This window comes from Dendrobates tinctorius, unplaced genomic scaffold (assembly GCF_039654945.1).
Source record: "Dendrobates tinctorius isolate UK_male_01 unplaced genomic scaffold, ASM3965494v1 ptg000201l, whole genome shotgun sequence".
Lineage (NCBI taxonomy): Eukaryota > Metazoa > Chordata > Amphibia > Anura > Dendrobatidae > Dendrobates > Dendrobates tinctorius.
Genome location: NW_027361868.1, coordinates 10946294 through 10969092, shown reverse-complemented (window position 1 = coordinate 10969092; position 22799 = coordinate 10946294). Strand labels below are relative to the sequence as shown.

Here is a 22799-nt window from a genome sequence, read left to right as displayed (position 1 = left end):
AAGGTTTCATAATGTTCCGGCCATCCTGTTTTATCGCGTGTGGCTTCCTACTTTTTTATGTCCTAATTGAAGATAAAGGCATTGAAGAATTACGAGCATCTACCATTCAGAATTTTGCAAGCATTTCTTCCAGGTGTAGTGGTGAGCTTAATTTTTTTTTTCCTATGTATAATTTAGGAGGGCAATGTTGGATCAGGACCTAAAAGGGCTTCAAATCCCCTTTGTAGAATTGCAGAGCACAAAAGGAGTGTTTTACTTCCAGTTAGGTTCGGAGGCACACAGGCTGGCAGATGGAGAAGAGCATAGTAATGCTTGCACAGTAGTTAGCTAGCAAGTGGGGTCAGGTAGCACTAGTAACTTCAAGGGTTCGTCAGAGGCATGGAGGAACATGCTAAAAACCTGTAGCCTGAGCTCCCTGCTGGTGTAGTATGCATTAGACGGAAGAGACCAGTCAACCATGAGTGTATGGTCATTGACAAAGAGGGAAAACATCGAGAAAGTGCAAACCACAAAGAGGAGCACGAAAGGCATCCGCTAAAGAGCATGTGTGTGTGTGCTGGACTCAGAAACTGTGATGATACATTGGAGGAGGTGTTGAAGGGTATGCCAGGAAAATGTTATAAGTGTCAGTAAGTTGTTGCAAGCATCTGAAAAATGTAGAAGTTGCCGGACCAAGGTGGTTTCTACAAATTGTCACGTAAACTGTTGCCTCCTGTGGGATTGTTGTAACCATCAAGCTTGTTGCCTTTTGCAAGACTGTGTAACCACCAAGCTTGGCGCCTCCCTTTAGATAAAGTAATTAAAGGGACACGTCAGCAGTCCTTCCTCCACCTCTGAATAGTGAACCTCTACCTACAAGGACTGCTACATCCGACATTATTTAAAGGGGAACACCATCCATCATTCACAACCATCCCGTCCAAGTACATGTAGCATGGTCTACTTGCCATTGCGTGTACCTAAATCATAGAAAATATACACAGAAGGAATAAGCCGTACACTACAACATAACAATACTGTTAGTATGTTCAGACAAGACGAGAAAATGTAACAATGTAGAAAGGATTAGGAAACCGCCTATTGGAACCGGCTGTACAAGACGGAGAGGCGATGGCGATTTCCCATAAAGACAATAGATAATGGTGCCCAGCAAAATATGTGTCACCGGCAAAGCACAGGTATCTGGCCACGACTGCCAGGAAGCCCTAGGGTATCCGACAATATACAGAGGGACGATTATTCCAGCTCGTACGGCTCAGGATCACATTTTTACGTTTATGGCAAGTTGCACAACTTTGTGTCCTCCATTCTTTCTGATATTAGAGAATGGTGATTATTTTTTTTTTTTACATCAAGGTTATGTTCACACGTTGCGCATTTGAAGCATTTTTCTAATGCAAATTAAAAAGCTGCTTTTTGCAGTACCGGCAATATATTTTCAGAAATCTCACGCACACGATCGCTTTCTTTTCCTGACCAAATTGGAAACCTGCTGCATGTCAATTCTTTCCGCGATTTTTGCAGCTTTATTTTTCACCATAGAAAACGATGAGAATATGCAACAAAAAATGCAACCCTGCGTTTTTGCTGTTATTTTAATGAATGAAACCAACTTTATTAAACATATGCTGTAGACAAAAGAGACGTGTAATCTGCATTAAAAACACTGCAAAAAAATGCAGCAAAATCAGCTTTTTCTGCTCTTTGAAAGCAGTTTTTTTTTTTTTTTACTGCTAAGAGCGCAAGTTTTTGTCGTCAGAAAAAAAAAAGACTGCAGCAAAAAAGCAACATGTCAATATAACCTAACCCTCCTAATTTAAAAGTATATTAAATGTATCTGATCTCATCCCTGGTTATTTGCTGCTGGACAGAAATCGATCACAATTACCAGGCCAGCCTTACATTGGATGATATCCTGTGCATATGGCGTGCGGTCATAAAGTGTGCAAACAGCCATACTATATATCACAAAGTATAATAATCACTCAACAGCGCTGTGCTCAAATAGTAGTGCCATATGTTGGCTAATTAACACTATCACATGGTTACCTAAATACTACTGCTATATAGTGCTGACAAAAACATGCCGTCTACAGAGGCAAAGCCCAGTGATTGGCTGCAGCAGTCTCGTAGCTGGAAATAGCTGTCTGCAGAAAGTTAGGGTATGTGCACACGTTGCGGATTCGTCTGCGGTTCCGCAGCAGTTTTCCAAGGGATGTACAGTACCATGTTATCCAACGGAAAACAAAAACTGCTGTGCACATGCTGCGGAAAATTCCGCACGGAAATGCAGCGGTTTATTTTCCGCAGCATGTCAATTCTTTGCGCAGATTCCGCAGCGTTTTTACACCTATTCCAATCTAGGAATCCGCAGGTGTAAAAACGCAGGGGAAATCCGCACACGAATCCGCAGGTAAAACGCAGGCATTTTGATCTGCGGATTCTGCAGATTCCGCGCGGAAAAATTTGCACACGAATCCGCAACGTGTTCACATACTCTTATTCCGCCTGACTCATGTATGCTTGGGCGACCTATTCAATAGGCAGAGCATGTAATATTACCAACTATCGCATAAGGAGCTCTACAGGGCAATAACCTTTCCCCCCCAGCACATCCTAGACTCTAAATAGTGTAAAATTAAAGATTTAGTCTTTGGTCTACAGTTCTTGTGCAACTCTATGTTTCCTAGTAACAGACCACAGATAAGCCCCGTGAGGTCGGATACTGCAGTAACACTCTCCCCTACTTCTGGCTAACTGTCCAAATATATATACGAGGATGAAATAAAGCATGATTGCAGGATGAGACCACACAAGGGTTGTTTGTAGTCTGTTACTGTGGACGCATTGGAACAATAAAAATGGCTGTACAGGCAGACATTGGCATCAAATTTGTCAACCACGTTACCAAACAGATATTTGCGATTATCTACGACAGTGTTCCCCAACTCCAGTCCTCAAGAGCCACCAACAGGTCAGGTTTTAAGGATTTCCTTAGTATCGCCCAGGTGGAGGAATTATTGCCTGTGCAGGTGAGCAGATCTCACCTGTGCAATTTTAAGGGAAATCCTGAAAACAGGACCTATTGGTGGCTCTTGAGGACTGGAGTTGGGGAACACTGCTCTACGGCATGTTATTCAGGAATCAGGTGATGACTTTGCATCGGGCAGTAAGGTAGGGAGGAGAGATGTTGTTTTGGAAGCGGTGAATGTGCTGGAAGATACTGTTCTGTATTTAGCAAATTGTTGTTTGTCTGCTCATCCTTTGTCTTCGCCTTCAATTTACCAGTCCCTCTAGGTGCTGAAAATAATCACCTCTGCACCTAAGTGATGTTACAGAACACACTACAGGGACGTCGGCGCTCACTCCTGGGGTCCACGCCACTTATAGCACATCAGTCTAAGACGTAGAATACAATCTCTCACAGGGTCAGGGGTGCAGGGGTCTCGGATTCTGCACTTTTATTCACCCTTTAAGAAACAAGACAAGAATGAGCAGCCAGATTTAGCACATTTGAAGTCAACTTCCTATTTCGGAAATTTTATTTCGCACTTCAGCTGGAGTTGGGCTTGGGTCTTCCAGGATAAATGTCATCAAAGAGCTAGGGTCGCGATCATCCCCTTCCATGCTAGTTTTACTGTCCTGAAACATGATGTCTTCAGGAGGCTAGCATTGCCATCACTCTCCACAGCTGCTTTGCCCACTCTGAAATATGACTTCATTGGTGATGTTCTTGTCAGGAGCTGGGATGATCTCTGTTCTGCTGAGCATGTACCGGTTGTCAATTCTGAAGCATATTTAGTACGCTTTCCATGCTCACCTCACTGTCTCTCTTTCAATGTGCACTGGCATGGCACTCCCTTGCTGGCTCATCAAAATACCAATAAGATAGGGGTGAACGATGAACCACACTGTTAGGTGCACTAGATAAGGTGGGTCCTCTAAGCTCAAGGTCTGGGTGGGCACACAGGCATCAGGGTAGCAGGCGAGAAACAGGTAGCAGAGTTACTGAAAGCAGCATGCCGACCGGAAACATCCTGGAGACGACAGCCAACCAGCTGAGATGCTGGAAAATGTAGGCAAACAACGTCCAGGAGACCAAAGACAAGCAGCTGGGATGCTAGAAACCATAGGCAGGCTGGAGACGTCAAGGAGACCAAAGACAAGCAGCAGGGATGCTGGAAACCGTAGGCAGGCTGGAGACGTCAAGGAGACCAAAGACAAGCAGCAGGGATGCTGGAAACCGTAGGCAGGCTGGAGACATCCAGGAGACCAGAGAAAGGCAGCTGGGATGCTGGAAACCAAAGGCAGGGAGGAAATATCCAGGAGACTATGGACAGGCAGTTGGGCAGATCAAGGTGTACCGACAATTTCAGAGCCTTAGTAGCACTGAAGTCTTAACATCAAGCCACAGGTGTGTATCTTGGTTCTTGGTGAGCCTTATGTTAGCTCAGGCACAGGATCACATGGGAGCATGCTGGGCCATTTGCAAAGCCCAACAATACGCAAAACAGCACAGACACAAGCCTCAAAACTTCTGGAACAAGGTAATTTGGAGTGACGAGACCAAAATTGAACCTTTTGGCCACACCATAGACGTTACATTTGGAGAGAGGTCAACAAGGCCTAAGATGAAATGAACACCATTCCTACTGTAAAGCATGGAAGTGGATTGCTGATGTTTTGAGGATGTGTGAGCTACAAAGGCACAGGAAACTTGGTCAAAGTTGAAGAAAAGATGAATGCAGCATATTATCAGTAAATATTTGAGGCAAATTTGCAATCATCAACCCGGAAGCTACCTATGGAACGTTACTTGGATGTTCCAACTTGACAACGATCCAAAACACAAGGCCAGGTTGACCTGTCATTGGCTACAGCAGTACAAAGTGAAGGTTCTGGAGTGGCCATTTCAATTTCCTGACCTCAATATCATTGAGCCACTCTGGGGAGAGATCTCAAGCGCGCAGTTTATGCTAGACAGCTCAGGAATTTACAGAAACTGGAGGCTTTTTGCCAAGAAGAGTGGGCAGCTTTACCATCTGAGAAAATAAAGAACCTCATCCACAACTACCACAAAAGACTTCAAGCTGTCATTGATCTTAGAGGGGGCAAAACACGGTATTAAGAAATGGGGTATGTGAACTTTTGATCAGGGTCATTTGGATATTTTGGGTTGTCATTATGATTTAAGAAGAGAAAACACAGTATATTGACAATAAATGGCTTCACCCAACCACTAACCATGAGTGGAGAAAAAGGTTTGGTGTTATCATTCATATTCTCTGGAAAAAAAAGGCCAAGAAAGCAAAAATTCTGTACAGGATAATAGGACTGGCGGCACCACTGTCGCACTTGTAGCCAGCATGACTAGAAATAAGGGGATTGCAGAGTATACCGAGCCCCTGGCATCTTGGGTGCCCACTGGAGTTAAAAACAAGTAACAAGTAAAAAAAAAGTCTGTAGATAGAAGAAAGGTGGCACTCACCGTCAGGGCTGGCCCGAACGTATAGGCGGGCGCCGACCCAAAGGGGGCGCCAGAGAAAAAATAGAAAAAATTATAAAAAATCTTTTCAAAAGGCAAAAAGTTTTAGGGATGGAAAGAAAAGTGTCCGTGGCCTCAGGAGAGAGAAGCTTCTCAAAACTAAAGCTAATTAAAACATATTTAAAGGCAAATATGACGCAAGAGAGGTTGGTTGGGTTGGCAACAATTTCGATAGAATCTGAAGTTGTTAAACAAATTAACCTCGGTGACTTACTGTCATCCTTTAAAAAAAAAAGTCAAGGAAACAAAAATTTTAATTACCTATGGTCGTTTTTGTTTTGTGTTATTGATTACTTTGTATATTCTTGTCCTATACAACTTCTCAGAAGATTAAAGAGTTAGGAGAGAGTTAATTAATCATTGTTGTTGTGGTTTATTTTGCTCCTAAATTTATATCCCAAGTTTTCATCTACTGCCAAGAATAGTAGGGGCGCAACAAAATAGTTTCGCCTAGGGCGCCGTAATCTCTCGGGCCGGCCCTGCTCACCGTCCCATTAAAAGTTCCTTTATTGTTTCACATTCAAACATGGATGTGAGAGAGTCTATAGGATACATGACGGACAATGGACATTTCGCGCCTCCTGCTCTTCAACGCGTCCTGTGAAGTTGTCCGACATGTATCCCACAACCTGTCCATAACTAGACCTTCTCTCAGCTGAATCAATGGTATCCAGTCTAGGCAAGCCTCTGTGGAGGCCAGACTGACACACTGTAGCACACCCTCAGAGAGATGTGTCTGTGCTGCTGCTGATATGCTGAGCTCACAGAGCATTGTCTACACCGAGAGCAGCACTCACTATGGACAAAGATTACTGACTCTAAAGGCAAAGTATTACTCATTCAAAGAACGCAAGCAAATATTTGGAAAACAGTCAAAATTTGAAACATTAAGTTTATTAGAAAGTTTTTACTTTTTTTTTTTTTTTTTACTGTAAACCAATTAAACGTTACTTCTGTATGTCCAGAAAACCCGTTCATGGTTATTCCCATAATAAGAATAACCCGCCAAGGCATTAACGGCCCAGAAATAGAGACATTAGTTGGTCATTTCTGGTAATTGAGGGCAGATCTTACACAAGTTCTGTGCTAAACTGGATGGAAGCTTTGCGGCTATTAGCCCTGTTAGGGACATGACTGCAGATGTGTCAGACGGTAATCTTCCCGAGCAGCCAGGATTTATGGAGCTGTCATCCGTCAGCCGACCACCTGCTGTTTGACACAGATCTCTCTTTTAACCAGAGACTCGATATTTCTTCTCTTGTAATTCTCCAGACGCATCATGTAATCTTCACAAACCTGATAAATCCCGTGAAGTTTATAACCCTTTCCTTCCATCAACACATAAAATGTCAATCGAGGATTCTATTAGAGCTTTGTTACGTGTATCCTGCACCAAATTCAACTGCGCAATCTATAATCCATCCTGGATCACGATGTTCCTTGTACCCTGATCGTCTGCCGTTTAATCCTACAAGATTGCCCTTAAAGGGAAACGGTCTGTAGGATCAACTCTCCACAGCCATCTACATGGGCATGTAGGTTATAGGAAGCTGATTAAAATGACACCTTGATAACTACAATCTGATGTTTTAATACAGAGAAATCCAGGTTTTATCTAAAATGTAAATGAGCTGTTAAGATCTATGGGTGAGACATAGATCTCCCCGAGAATCTGCCTCCAGAGATTATTGTAAATGAAAGGGGAAGTTATCAGTGTGAGACATGTAGATCTGGAGTAATGACTGTCAGTCGTTATATGTCTCACACTGGTATCGCCCCCTTTCATTTACAGTAAGCCCTGGAGGCAGATTCTCAGGGAGATCTATGTCCGGCCCATAGATCTTAACAGTTCATTTACATATTAAGAAAAACATGGATTTCTTTGGAATAAAACATCGGATTGCATATATCAAAGTATTATTTTATTCAACTTTCTATGACCTACATGCTCATATAGACGGCTTAGGAGGGTTGATCCTATTGACAGATTCTCTTTAACGCTTGACCCTGTTAAAAGAACTCAAACAGTCAATGAATTTCTTTGAAAATATACTTAAAGTTTACCCAATAATTTATTTTTGCAGATATCTTCCTAATCTCTAGAAAAAAAAATAAATAAATGGAATGCATTTATGCATTTATGTAGGTCTGTAGCTATAGAGGGTGCAGAGGGAGTGGTGTCACTCAGACCCTGATGCTTGAAAGGAGGCTTGAAGGCCCCGGATTATATAAGAAGACACCAGTAATAGAAATGCCACATGGTAAGTGGGGGCCCTGTTATAGATTTTCCGTTGGGGACCAATGGATGGAGAGAATAAACAATTTTGGCAGTTTGGTCCGGTACCACCCATGAGGGGAGATTTGCATAAATGAGGGCAAAAATAAAGCAATTTTTGTGAGATATTCCCTGCTGCGGTGGTGAAGTAGACAATCATTTTAGAAAAGCATGACAGTCTCAATACAGCAGTGGAAGCCATATAACAACGAAACCTGATGAATGTTCCCTATAAATAAAGAAATGGGAACAGGGGCATACATAGAAATCATGAGGCCCCATCACAGAAGTTCTAATTGGGCTCCCTCCAACAAAAAAATAATAATAGTAATAGGCAGGGGGACAGAAAAGCATATCTCATAGCTTTGCAGCCTTTACAAAGTAATTTTCCTCCTACTGAAGCCTAGATTCCCCTTTCATTGCACCCATAAAGTATGATGCCAACAAAAGTGCCACACAAACACTGTATGATACCCCCAGAATGAATGTATGATGACCCTACCGTACCCCACCTCAGCAAAGAATGGTGATCCCAACACAGTATGATCCCCTGCAAAAAGGTATAATGGCCCCCACACAGCCCTGCACACAGTATTATGGACCCCACACAAACATCCATACTGTATAATTGCTTACATACAGTGTAATGGTCCTCATATAGCCTTCCACAAAGTGTAAAAGCTCCCACATAGCCCCTGAACTATTATAATGGCACCAACATAGCCCTTCAAATATAATAGGCCCCACAATCCTTCATATAGTATAATGCACTCCCCACAGTCCTCCATATAGTATAATGCACTCCCCACAGTCCTCCATATAGTATAATGCACTCCCCACAGTCCTCCATATAGTATAATGCACTCCCAACAGTCCTCCATATACTATAACGCACTTCCAACAGTCCTCCATATAGTATAATATAGTCCCCACAGTCCTCCATATACTATACTGCACTCCCAATAGTCCTCCATAGTCCATATAGTATAATGCACTCCCCAGAGTCCTCCGTACAATATAATGCACCTCATAGTCCTCCATACAGCATAAAGTACTTCCCATAGTCCACCATACAGTATTCTGTCCACTACTATGCACTCACATTTTTTTTTTCTTTTAGATAACAATAATCATCTATCGCCCTCGTTCCCCAACTGCTCCAGTCTTGGCAGTGAGCGTCCTAAAGAGCCACATGTCTCAGCACAGTGCGCACCATGTAGTGACATCATTACGCCCTCTGCACTGAGATGTCAGATGCCAAGGAAGAATTATGGGGGAGGGGAGAGTCAGATGATGTTCCCTCTTTTATCATTACTTTCAATTGTATCGGCATCTAAGATTCTGATACAGTTGAACTTGTGATGCGGGGAAGGGAACCCCATGTCAGCGCTGACACCGGGCCCCTCTAGCTCACAGGCCCTATAGCAGCCGCGTGACCTGCTGCCATTGACGATACACCACTGACTGGGAAGAAGAGTTAGGGTGTACGCCGGGTGGCTTATATAGTCATTCCCCCAGGATGGATGCCTTGGGCCAAAGAGTTTGAGAGCTTGAGGTTCAGAAGTTCCCCAGAAGTAGTGACCCTTGGGTGCCTTATCTCACTGGGTGTGGGACAACATTTGAGGTTTAGGCACATTTGGACATCACTTCTATTTTCTTACTTTTAAGCAGACACCATTAATCCAGACCTTTTGGCTTGGTAGATCAAATTTCCCAGTTGGAAGGTCCGTTCATTATTAAACTGTAAAACATCCGCTATTTATTTTCATTGTTTCACCATGTGTCACCCTTTCGCTTGTCACAAAGACTTGTCAGGGTGTTCTCCTATGGTTTCTTTCCTGATCAATCTAGGGTGGGAAGTGTGTGACCATCAGGTTCTGCTTCTCTCTGTAAACCCCTGGACACCCTTCTCTGGGAGGAAAGCTGAGTTAGGCCACGTTCACACAACTGAGTTTCTAGTTCCACTGTTGTGGCAGCTAACGTGGATGCTGGGAGCACGTCCTTCTGACACTAAGCTTTGGCCCATCCATTCACCACATCCTTCTTCACTTTTTTAAGTGCATTCAGGTGTACAGCGCAATCTCAAGCTCTTTAAAAAAAAAATGTATGATTGGGGAGATACCTCTTAGTGACCGTCATAGTCTGCAATGGCCGGAGAGCTCATAATAATGATATTGAATCTTCATTTTAAACTGAATAAATGTCAAAATACAGCATGAATAATAAATGCTGCCATACAATACTGATAAATAATACTGTCATGTTATATAAAATAAATAATGGTGCAATACAAAGGGGGAAACAAAACAACACTGTGACCACTAAACACTATCAAGTCACCTCCAAACAAAGCTGCATGGTACTGTCCTCAGAGAGTAGAGTATACCCGCTTTCTCAGTATTTTTAAGGGGGCAAATCTCACCACTAAAGCCAAGCATTCACACAAGGCAACGCTGATCCTCCTAAATACGGTACGCTGTAAGTCAGTGGCAGCAGAGCAGATCATAATGATCAAGGTGATTGTGAGCCCTCAATATAAAAATGTATCATTAATGTCACATTACAGTATACATATGTTGTGTTGCCATAAACTACACATAAATAATGCTGCTATACTGTAGAAAAAAAATAAGGCTATGTGCACACGTATGCAGAAAATTTCTGCATGAAAACCGGACTCCTTCCCAGAAAACACGCGTTTTTTTCTGCGAGTTTTCCGTGCGTTTTTAATGTGTTTTTTTCTGGAGCGGTCCCAGCCTCATAGAAAATAGCTAGAAAAGTGGAATTTTCCGCTAAATTAACGAGCAGGCTGCAATTTTTTCGTGGAAAAAAAACACATCAATATGCACAAAAAGTGCGGAATTCATTAAAATGAATGCTTTGCTTCTTTTAAGCATTTTTTAAGCGTTTTATTTGGTTAAACCGCGGAAAAAAAACGCATATGTGTGAACATACCCTAATGATGCTATACAGTGCAGCAGGATTCCCAGAATGGAATTAACCATAGACTGTAGAAGTGATAATATATGCAATAATCTGCCTCCCCGGTCACACGTTCAGTATTTGGTCAGTATTTTACATCAGTATTTGTAAGGCTAGTTTCACATTAAAGTTTTTTAGCGCTGCGCTTTGCGCGCAATAGAAACGCGTGCAAAAAAACGCATCATGTCCATGCGCACGCCTGCGATCCCATAGACTGTAATGTGTTATTTTTGCGCATTCCGTGCGCATGCGTTTTTCGACGCCGTTGGACGGACCCAAAATGCAACAGGTTGCGTTGGGTGCGCCTAGGCGCACACTACAAAAAGAAGCATGCGCACAAAAACGCATACAAACGCGTGCAAACGCTAGACTATGCGACTGCCATGTTAAACATAGGGGCGCATGGCGCATGGACGCACACGATGCGCTGCGCTAAAAAACGCTAATGTGAAACCAGCCTAAGACAAAACCAGGAGTGGAACAATCAGAGGAAAAGTATAATAGAAACCCGCAGGGCCGGCCCGAACGAATAGGCGAACTAGGCGGCCGCCTAAGGCGCCGACCCAAAGGGGGCGCCAGAGAAAAAATAGAAAAAAAATTATAAAAAATCTTTTCAAAAGGCAAAAAGTTTTAGGGATGGAAAGAAAAGTGTACATATTTAAGGGCAAATATGACGCAAGAGAGGTTGGTTGGGTTGGCAACAATTTCGATAGAATCTGAAGTTGCTAAACAAATTAATCTCTGTGACTTAGTGTCATCCTTTAAAAAAAAAAAGGCAAGGAAACAAAAATTTTAATTACCTATGGTCGTTTTTGTTTTGTGTTATTGATTACTTTGTATATATTTGTCCTATACAACTTCTCAGAAGATTAAAGAGTTAGGAGAGAGTTAATTAATCATTGTTGTTGTGGTTTATTTTGCTCCTAAATTTATATCCCAAGTTTTCATCTACTGCCAAGAATAGTAGGGGCGCAACAAAATAGTTTCGCCTAGGGCGCCGTAATCTCTCGGGCCGGCCCTGGAAACCCGTCACCACTTCTGTGTTATCACCCACTCCTGGTTTTGGCCTTACACTGTAAAGTACTGACCAAATACTGAACATGTGAACGCGGCCTTAAGCACATTACATCTGTTATTAGTATTACTAACACTGTATATTTATTTCTTCATTCTAGTTTGAACGTCTGGTGAAGGATGGCATTGACGTCCTGGTTCAGGTGGAATGAGCCTAACCTGAGACTTACCCAAAGAAATCCTGCCGATATGGTGGTGGAGACGTTAATGATGGAGCTGAGCTGGCAAATGAAACAGGCCGAAAAACAGCAGCGAGAGAGGGAAAATGAATACAGAAAGATTAAGACTGGTGTGGACTACAGCTGGCTGGTCAACTACCCGAAGCACAGCTATGACATCAGCCCGGTAGAGAGGCTACAGCTGGAGGACTCCTGCAGCGCCATCCACCCGTCCTACTGCGGACCCGTTATCCTCAGGTAAAGACTCCTAGCACATGGGAGAAGCAAATTGTTGTTTAGGCTCTGGACACACTTGTAACGACATACCTCTGACTTATAAAGGATTCCACTGGGGGTTCTGTTCAGACTTATACAAAAACAACTAAAAAAAATCCTCTTAAAAGTACAATTTATTTGATAAGCATTAAGAAAATAATGAAAAAAAATATTTATCTGTATATATAAAATACGCATTGGCGATAACAATCAGGACAGAAAAAAAAAAAACAAGAGCAATATACGGTACTAATATACTCACATTAGTAGGGTTTCCTTAGGGACAGCCTACGTTGGGTGGTGGCACCATATCACTATTTAGGGTGCCAACCTCTGCGGCCAGGTAGGTGTAGTTTGTAGATGCTAAGAGGGATTCACACCCATTCTAACGTGCATATATTCCTTCCTGCCTTTACTTTGGTCCCCTACTTTTTGATTAATTATATTGTTTTTTTGCCCACTTGGGTGAACACATACACCTTTTGCCTTGATTTTTATCACCTATGAGCGTTCTATACAGTATATATATATTTAAATTCATATTCAATAAAGTGTATTATTAAGGGTTTCTTTTTCATTGTTTTGTATAGTACTATCTGGCCCCTCGGTATTATTTCTAGTGTTGTTCTGTTAAGATTTGCAATTTTTTTAAAATTTTTTTACTAATATTTAATGCAAATTATTGCTACAATTTTGTGGTGAAAACTCATCCTGACCTGGTCTTACTCACACAACTGCATTCTGTTACAATGTTTCAGACTCTAGACACTACTTACTTTCACTTGCTTTCATGTACAAACACGATTCCCAAAAAGCTGAGACTCTGTAAAATGTAAAGAAAACAAGAAAGCAAGAATTTCTCTTATATCCATGGTTTTTTTTCCACAACAGAACATAGAGCACAGATCAGAAAGTGAATGTTGGACATTTTTCCATTAAATTTGAAAAAAAAATTAGCTCATTTAGAAATTGATGGCTGCAACACATCTCAAAAAAGTTGGTAAAGAGTTAACAAAAGGCTGGAGGAGTACGGTAAATGGTACTGATGGAAAAACAGCTGGAGGGTCAGTTTTCAAGTCAAATCACTGCATGAAAAGAGCATGTTAGAGAGGCAGAGTCTCCCAGAAGCAAGGATGGTCGGAGGTTCACCAATCTGTGAATATCTGCATCTAAAAATTGTGGAACAATTTCAGAAAATGTTCTTCAACGCAAAATTGCAAAGACTTTGAATATCCCATCATTTACAGCACATAATATCATTAAAAAAAAATTCAGATATTCTGGAAAAATCCATGTGCAGAAGGTTGTGCAAATGCCTGCTTGGGCTCAGGAATAATTCCAAAAATCATTGTCAGTGAACACCGTTCATCATGAAATCCACAAGTTAACCTCTATCATCCAAAGGAGAAGCCATGGATCAACACAATCCAGAAATGTTGCCGTCTTCTCTGGGCCAAAAATCATTTAATATGGACTAAGTGCAAAATAAAAAAAAGTCTCTCTGTGGTCAAATGAATCAAAATGTGAAATTCTTTATGGAAACCATGGACGCCGTGTCCTGCTGACTCAAGAGGAGAGGGACCACCCAGCTTGTTATCAGCGCACAGTTCCGGCATCTTGGCTGGTATGGGCGTGCATCACTGCCTATGGCCGGGGAAGCTTGCACATCTTGAAAGGCGTGATCAAGGCTGAGATTTAGATAGAGGTTTTAGAACATATGCTCCATCCAGCCAACGTCTCTTTCAGGAAAGGCCATACATATTTCAGCGAGACAATGCTAAACCACATACTGTCTGCCCCCATCACAAGGGCATGGTTTCACAGTAGAAGAGTTTGGGTGATGAAGCGTCCGCCTGTAGTGCAGACCTTTCCCCATAGAAAACATTTGGCGCATTATGAAATGAAAAATTTGGCAAATACCGTGAGCGGTTAGACAGCTAGAATCCTACATCAGACAAGAATGGGAAAACAGTTCTCTCCCAAAACGCCAGCAATTGTCTCCTCACTTCCCAGAGGTTTACAGAGTGTTGTACAATGGAGATGCTACACCATGGTAGTCATGATCGGTCCTATCTTTTGTGAGATGTGTTGCTGACATCGATTTATGAGTAATTCAATTTTTCCAAATAAAATGTAAAAATGTTTAACTTAGAACTTCTAAAATGTGTTCTATGTTCTGTTCTGAAAAAGTGGCTATAAGAGATTTCCAAATCATTACATTCTTGTGTTCTTTACATTTCACACAGCGTCCCAAAATTATTTGGAATTGGGGCTGTAAAAGCACCGCTCCAATACTGCACTTATCTCCTTTACATGTGCTGCTTCCTGTGCCCTCCGAGATACTCTCTCCCCTCTCCACTTTGGCTATAATGTGTATATAACTCCTGCTATCTCTAACACTGAGAGAAGGGAGCAGGAAGCAGAAAGAGTAATCCAAACTAGTAATTCTGATAAATGTTCTAAATTTGGCAAAGGAAAAATTGGTAGGAAATTTTGTAAAAACGGTTTTGAAAATTGCTTGTAAGCATAAAGGCCATTGTTATCGCCTGTCTTGGATTCTTATCTACATTAATTAAAGAATATAAGATGCATGGAAGGGAAGGCAGCTCCTCAATTTAAAATATCATAGTCCTTGAATACTGCTGACGTATGCCAAGTTGTAAGTTGTGCCTCAAATCCAGAACCTTTCTGTATAGATGCTACAAGGCAGAAAAATTTGGAGAGTAGAATGTCTCCCCAGTTCTAAAGGGTGTCGGTCTGTGACATCTGTGCCACATTGGTGTAAAACTGAACAATCAAACAAGGTGAAGGGGTCTCATTGACCCTCCCAAATATGCAAAGTTGTAAGGTACCGTACATAAGTGGGAAGGCACCTCCTTAAATAACTACGATAGACCCTTGAATCGTGCCACCTGACACCAAGCTGTAGGGTGCACAATGGCAGCAGAGCCGATTATAATGAATAGTGATGATGATGGTTTGGACACACGTGTTTGTGTTGCTATTGGTGTATTGTGAGCACCAGAACACAAAGACAGGAAGGTGTCCACATTGACGGGCAACAGAGTGCAGAAGAAGCAGGAAGAATGGTGTTGTACACATATCTACAGTGGAGAGGGAAGAAAGTATTTTGGAGAGGGAAGCAGAGAGAGACACGTATCTACAGTGGAAAGGGAAGAAAGTATCTTAGAGAAGGAAGTGACCACCAATACGAATTAAATTTAACCTGAGAAATAAGTGAATAGTATCCCCCACGGGTGAAAATGCATCTGCTGTCAGCTGTAGACTGTAGTTGACACCCTGCTGCATCAGTCATGACCATTGTTGACACTAACCATGACTGTTTAACCGCCTAGATGCTGCTGTCAATAGTGACTTGATGGTTAACAGATTGTGTTGGCTCTGTCTTTAACCCCATCGGCACCCTGAGATCATGATTGCGTGGTCCTAATGCTCGCCCTGGCAATTCATAGCTGTCAGGAACCCTGCACTGCACTTGCTCGCTAAGCCAGTGCGTGTGCCCTGAGTACAAAAACAGTGCTCAAAGATACCTGTGGAGCGGGGCAGCAGCGGTGACGATGCGTGCTTCAGAGTATCAGGACCTGAATCACGTGACTGCTGGGGGAGTGGCCTAAGCTCCACAGAGACAGGAGCTGCAGGGAAACTCCTAGAAAGGTAACTACAGGACAATGTTACCAAGGGGCATAGACAGAGACAGAAACCAGATTAAGCCGGGGTCTTAGCACGATAGCAATACAGTACCAAAGGGTTAGACAGAATGGATAGTCGGGACGTAGCAATAGATCAGAAAACCAGAATGGGCAATGGACGGTACAATAGGGACAAACTGTAACGGAGTAACGATAGCCAAGCCAGGAGGTTAGAACCAGAAAAGACAATAGTACCAAAAGGAGAGACGGAGTACAGAGTGAGGGGACAGACCGGATCATACACGGGAAGCAAACAAGCAACGCAGAATACACGCACACCAGGGGTCAGACACACAGCCAGAATAACAGCATAGGTGACAGAGAACCCTGGTAAAGAGTGAGTATAAATACCCCTTCCAGATCCAGAAAGAGGCCACGAACACTTAACCCTGTGAGTGCAGGGCAAGAACCCTGTTCAAACCATGACAATAGCCACATAATGGGCTTAGAGTCTGCCGACTATAGTGACTTGTTCAGAAGTTAGCAACATTTTGGTCCAAGCACGTGTGGTATCCGAATGTCTTCGGCGTGCTTAGAAAATATGTTTGAGTCCCCGCGGCTGCATGTCTCGCAGCTGTTCGTCAGCCACTCGGTTAGCACACAAGCATGCTCGGATAACGCCATAGCGGAGCATGCTCGCTCATCACTAATAACTATGGATTAGATAGATGATAAATGCTGAATAGGTGGAGGACAGACACCCATTGATTGGAGTTAAGCAAAACACTCTCTAGCGCCTCTTCTGATTAGTAGGCCTCATGCAACGTCCTAATTGGCATCACGTGCAATGTAATAACATCGCTCATACTAATCAGAAACGGTGTCGGGGATGGCAGCAGGTAGTATGAGGTTTGCAATGCTTTGATCTGGTGGTCATGGACTACCGACAAGGGTCCTGCAAATCCTTTTCCTTAACTCTATCACTGACCTTTAGAAAAGGGGAACCCCAATTTTTTTCCAACAACAATGGTGGTAGTTTGTTGCACAGAGCATGAAGTAGTTGCATGGATCTCTCACCACAGATGGGTCACCCACTTTAACGATCACAGGGGTCCCAATGGTTGGATGGGTGGTAAATGGTATAAGGGGGAAGCCACGATCACGCTCCACTTCTTATATAATACCGAGCTTTTTATATCTCCAGCAAACAATTAATTATTCCAGAATCTTGTGTCTTGCAAATTATCGAAATACAATTGCGTTTTATAAATTGCCAGCATTTCCATGGCGATGGTGATGAACATGTAATTTAATTTCTGACAGTAACATCATGGGGATGAATGCTTCATTTTATATTCACCATAATAAAGATCAGTAGCCAAATCTTACAAATACAGAAAATGTTCAGTCTACCGGCGAAGAATGGCATGTTCCAATACCCTCTCGTCTCCTATTAAAAATGGAAAAAAAAAGAATACAAATTATAATTAATATAATAATTGCAAATTATATACAGTATGTACACATATACAATGGGGAAAAAAAGTATTTAGTCAGTCAGCAATAGTGCAAGTTCCACCACTTAAAAAGATGAGAGGCGTCTGTAATTTACATCATAGGTAGACCTCAACTATGGGAGACAAACTGAGAAAAAAAAATCCAGAAAATCACATTGTCGGTTTTTTTTTCATTTTATTTGCATATTATGGTGGAAAATAAGTATTTGGTCAGAAACAAAATTTCATCTCAATACTTTGTGATATATCCTTTGTTGGCAATGACAGAGGTCAAACGTTTTCTGTAAGTCTTCACAAGGTTGCCACACACTGTTGTTGGTATGTTGGCCCATTCCTCCATGCAGATCTCCTCTAGAGCAGTGATGTTTTTGGCTTTTCGCTTGGCAACACGGACTTTCAACTCCCTCCAAAGGTTTTCTATAGGGTTGAGATCTGGAGACTGGCTAGGCCACTCCAGGACCTTGAAATGCTTCTTACGAAGCCACTCCTTCGTTGCCCTGGCGGTGTGCTTTGGATCATTGTCATGTTGAAAGACCCAGCCACGTTTCATCTTCAATGCCCTTGCTGATGGAAGGAGGTTTGCACTCAAAATCTCACGATACATGGCCCCATTCATTCTTTCATGTACCCGGATCAGTCGTCCTGGCCCCTTTGCAGAGAAACAGCCCCAAAGCATGATGTTTCCACCACCATGCTTTACAGTAGGTATGGTGTTTGATGGATGCAACTCAGTATTCTTTTTCCTCCAAACACGACAAGTTGTGTTTCTACCAAACAGTTCCAGTTTGGTTTCATCAGACCATAGGACATTCTCCCAAAACTCCTCTGGATCATCCAAATGCTCTCTAGCAAACTTCAGACGGGCCCGGACATGTACAGGCTTAAGCAGTGGGACACGTCTGGCACTGCAGGATCTGAGTCCATGGTGGCGTAGTGTGTTACTTATGGTAGGCCTTGTTACATTGGTCCCAGCTCTCTGCAGTTCATTCACTAGGTCCCCCCGCGTGGTTCTGGGATTTTTGCTCACCGTTCTTGTGATCATTCTGACCCCACGGGGTGGGATTTTGCGTGGAGCACCAGATCGAGGGAGATTATCAGTGGTCTTGTATGTCTTCCATTTTCTAATTATTGCTCCCACAGTTGATTTCTTCACTCCAAGCTGGTTGGCTATTGCAGATTCAGTCTTCCCAGCCTGGTGCAGGGCTACAATTTTGTTTCTGGTGTCCTTTGACAGCTCTTTGGTCTTCACCATAGTGGAGTTTGGAGTCAGACTGTTTGAGGGTGTGCACAGGTGTCTTTTTATACTGATAACAAGTTTAAACAGGTGCCATTACTACAGGTAATGAGCGGAGGAAAGAGGAGACTCTTAAAGAAGAAGTTACAGGTCTGTGAGAGCCAGAAATCTTGATTGCTTGTTTCTGACCAAATACTTATTTTCCACCATAATATGCAAATAAAATGAAAAAAAAACAGACAATGTGATTTTCTGGATTTTTTTTTCTCAGTTTGTCTCCCATAGTTGAGGTCTACCTATGATGTAAATTACAGACGCCTCTCATCTTTTTAAGTGGTGGAACTTGCACTATTGCTGACTGACTAAATACTTTTTTTCCCCACTGTAAATATATATTATTTATTTTTTTGTTCTTTTTTTTACATTTTTAATAGTAGATGAGTGGGCTTCTTGTCTTTATTATGGTGGATATAAAGTGAAGCATTCATCCCCAGGATATATCTCACTGGTAAACAGAGATTTTGGTGTCTGAATGGTTTTATATTAAGTGTATGGTGCTGATTAAGAATATGCCAGATTGGCTCTAGTTTCTGAGATATCTTAAGGGAATCTCTCACCTAATTTTTGCCCTATCAAATGTGGCCACCGCCATCAGGGGCTTATCTACAGCAGGGTTCCCCAACTCCAGTCCCCAAGGCCCACCAACAGGTCATGTTTTCAGGATTTCCTTAGTATTGCTCAGGTGATAATTGCTTCTCCTGTGCAATACAAAGGAAATCCTGAAAACATGACCTGTTGGTGGGCCTTGAGGACTGGAGTTGGGGAACCCTGATCTACAGCATTCTGTAATGCTGTAGATAAGCACCCGATGTAAGCTGAAGGATAAGAAAAACGAGTTAGATTATACTCACCCGGGGATCCGGTCCGGCCTGATGGGTGTCGCGGTCCGGTCCGGCGCCTCCCATCTTCTAGCGATGACGTCCTCCTCCTTGCTTCTGCCGCGCTCCTGCACAGGCGTACTGGGCAGAGCAGAGTACTGCAGTGCGCAGGCGCCAGGAAAGATCAGAGAGGCTCAGCGCCTGCGCTCCACAGTACTCTGCTCTGCCCTCAACAGGGCAGATAAAGGACACCTGCGCAGGAGCCGCGGCAGAATAAGGGGGACTCCATCACTAGAAGATGGGAGGCGCCGGACCGCGACACCCATCGGACGAGACCGCTCCCCCCAGTGAGTATAACATAACTCATTTTTCTTATCTTTCAGGTTTCTCCGGGGGCTTATCTACACCATTACAGAATGCTGTAGATAAGCCCCTGATGGCGGTGGCCGCATCTAATAGGGTAAAAATTAGGTGACAGATTCCCTTTAATAATTAACTAATTAATTACAGTAGAATTCTGGCTTCAAAACTTTGCTTTTCTAGCACTGTAAGCCTACAAACTGAAATACAAGATAATTATATGGGATATTTCATTACCTAAGACACTGTTAAAGAGTAAAAAGTCCAAAAGCTTTTGCATTTGTTATCACACACAAGTCACATTATTCTCATGGATGAATGCTCTCAAAAACTTGAACCAATTCAGCAAAAGTAATGGGATTTTTTCGTTCGGCACCCTCAAGATACCCTAAATCCATTAAAAAAAACCTTGGCACCTGAATGTTTTTTTTATAGACCTGTTTTATACATTCATAAGAACCTACTAAAATAATCTTCCTTTGCTCTTCTAAATTACGGTAGTGTTATTTGCAATCCTGTGATTGTATTAGCAGTCACACGGACCCCGGCATAATAAAAGCACATGGTAGCTGAAGCCCATTTCCGGATTTTGCATTACGATCTTAGTGCCAAGTTACACTTTAGATTTAGGGTGCTTGAATTTGAGGTCTAGAACAGCTCTAAACCTAGCAGTATCCTGTATTTTAATGGGCACCTGCTCCTTTAAGATATCACTTTCTGCACAAGTTCTGCTTTTTCCCATCTATAAACCCCCTATAACTTTTTTAAATTACATTTGTAAACCACAATGCTCCATGTTAAGAATTACTTGTAAGTGAGGACACCGGTGAAAATAATTGGTGATGAAAAGCCTTTAACAGGAAAGGGAGAGGCCATTGTAGCTCTATATGCTGGGAACAAATAACACCCAATAACCAAGATTTTTCCGGTTTAGGCACGTAACGTGCAGGTGAGGGATGATGCATAACAGCAGGTGGATAGAGAGTTTTGGATGCAGCCGAAGCTATTACTGAAATGCGGATTTAGAAAAGCATGGTGGCTACAGGATAACATACACTTATATGGACAAATATTGGAACGCCTACAGGGGCTCTTCTTATCTCCCATTCTACATCCATAGCCATTAAAATGGAGTCAGCCCCATTGCAGCTATAACAGCTCCCACTCTTCTGGGAAGACTGCCTTGAGATTTTGTAGGAGGCTATGGAAATTTTTGCCAGTCCATCCAGAAAATCATTTAAGGCCAAATATTGATGTTGGGGAGATGCCGAGCTTACAACCTCTGTTCGGTTCTGGTTCATCCCAAATGTGATGGATTAGGTTGAGGTATCAGTTCTGTGCAGTCGGTCATGTTCTTCCCCCAAACTCCTCCAACCCTATCTTTCTGGACTTTTTGCACTGGGTAGAGTTGTGGGGAACAGAAAAGAGCCTTCCCCAAACTGTTCCCACAAAGCTGGAAGCTAGAATTGTCCATAATGTCTTGTGTTGAAGTATTAAGATTTCCTTTCACTGGAACTAAAGGGCCAAGGCCAACCACTGATAATAGCCCATAGCATTATCCATCCTCCTCCAACACTGGCGGCTCTTACTACAAGGACCGAGTTGGTATCGGTGAACTCTGCACCAGAAGCAATTCTGTCACATTAGTAAGGCAGATGGCATAGTAGGGGCTGGTAGTTCTATATGGGGGTCGTATGTTCTACACTGGAAGCGAGGGGCTGGATATTCTGCATTGGGGGCAAGGAGCCAGGGGTTACACAGAGCTGTTCAATCAAGGACAATTATGGCGTATTGATAGGATAGAGACCTACCACAAAGACTCATATCTGTTTCAAGAACATGGCCACGACTTGGTGTCATGAAATGGCGTGCTAGCCACTCTTGAGCTGATTTTTCCAATAATTTGTATGGCGGTACCACAAATGGTCAACCACAATTCAAGCTCCGATTCATCCACAGAATGGATGAGACTAGTGCATGTTATGACATATATTGAGTGGTGTGCTGTCTATGGACGGTGTGATGTGCACACAGACCAAATTTACTTTTATATATCCAACCATAAACTTACTATGCCTTTGATACAGGATCTAATATTCATACATTAATTCACGAGAGACATTGTTTCCTTTGTTCTCTCCTCATGTGCAAAATATACATTTATTGTTTATCCACATCAAGCAGTCAATATTCATCCCTCAATTTCAGGGCATCGGACGTTCTACTATTTTGTATAATATATTCTTTTATTCTCCGTTCAATAAAAATGTAGCTAACGCTTAAGATCAAAGAGAGCGATAGTGTCTTAAATCATGGGGCATGTGAGACTGCTGTGTATTGATCTGAAGAACAAAAACACCTTTAGGGTTTAATGAAAATTGATGGAAATGACAAATTGTGCATTTGTCCGAAGAAATGAAATAATGCTTGCTTTCATGTACTATGCAACATCAGACAAAGCAAGAATCTAAGCGACTTGATTGCTAAGCAAAAGAGCACAAGATTTTCAAAATTGTAGCTTTAGCTTGAATATACACTACATGGACAAAACTACTGGGGCGCGTACACATTACACCTAAAGAAGCTTTTTATGATCTTCCAGTCTACATATATAAACATTCATATGGAGTCGGCCCCTTTGCAGCTATAAAAGCTCTGGATCTTCTGAGAAAGTTTTCTACAAGATTTCGGAGTTGTCAGAGGGAATATTTGCCCATTTTTATCCAGAAGATCATTTGTGATGTAAAAAAACCCCCCCAGATATTTGGGGGAGAATGTCTGTCTCGCAATCTATGTTCTAGTTCATTCTGAAGGTATTGGATGGGGTTGGGTCCGGGCTCTGTTCTTCCA

The 22799-nt window shown here is 42.4% G+C and overlaps 1 protein-coding gene across 2 annotated transcripts in view; it reads left to right on the top strand.

Moving 5' to 3' along the window:
- Positions 1 to 22799, top strand: part of RD3 (RD3 regulator of GUCY2D) — a 29228-nt gene that overhangs the window by 1124 nt on the left and 5305 nt on the right. The window contains exons 1-2 of one of the 2 annotated variants that reach the window (XM_073553417.1): positions 3037 to 3174; positions 11978 to 12292. In XM_073553417.1, the coding sequence (XP_073409518.1) occupies positions 11997 to 12292 (296 nt within the window). In that variant the 5' untranslated portion in view covers positions 3037 to 3174; positions 11978 to 11996. Of the gene's footprint in view, positions 1 to 3036; positions 3175 to 11977; positions 12293 to 22799 lie in introns of those variants that run through there. The other variant, XM_073553416.1, reaches the window with a different exon arrangement.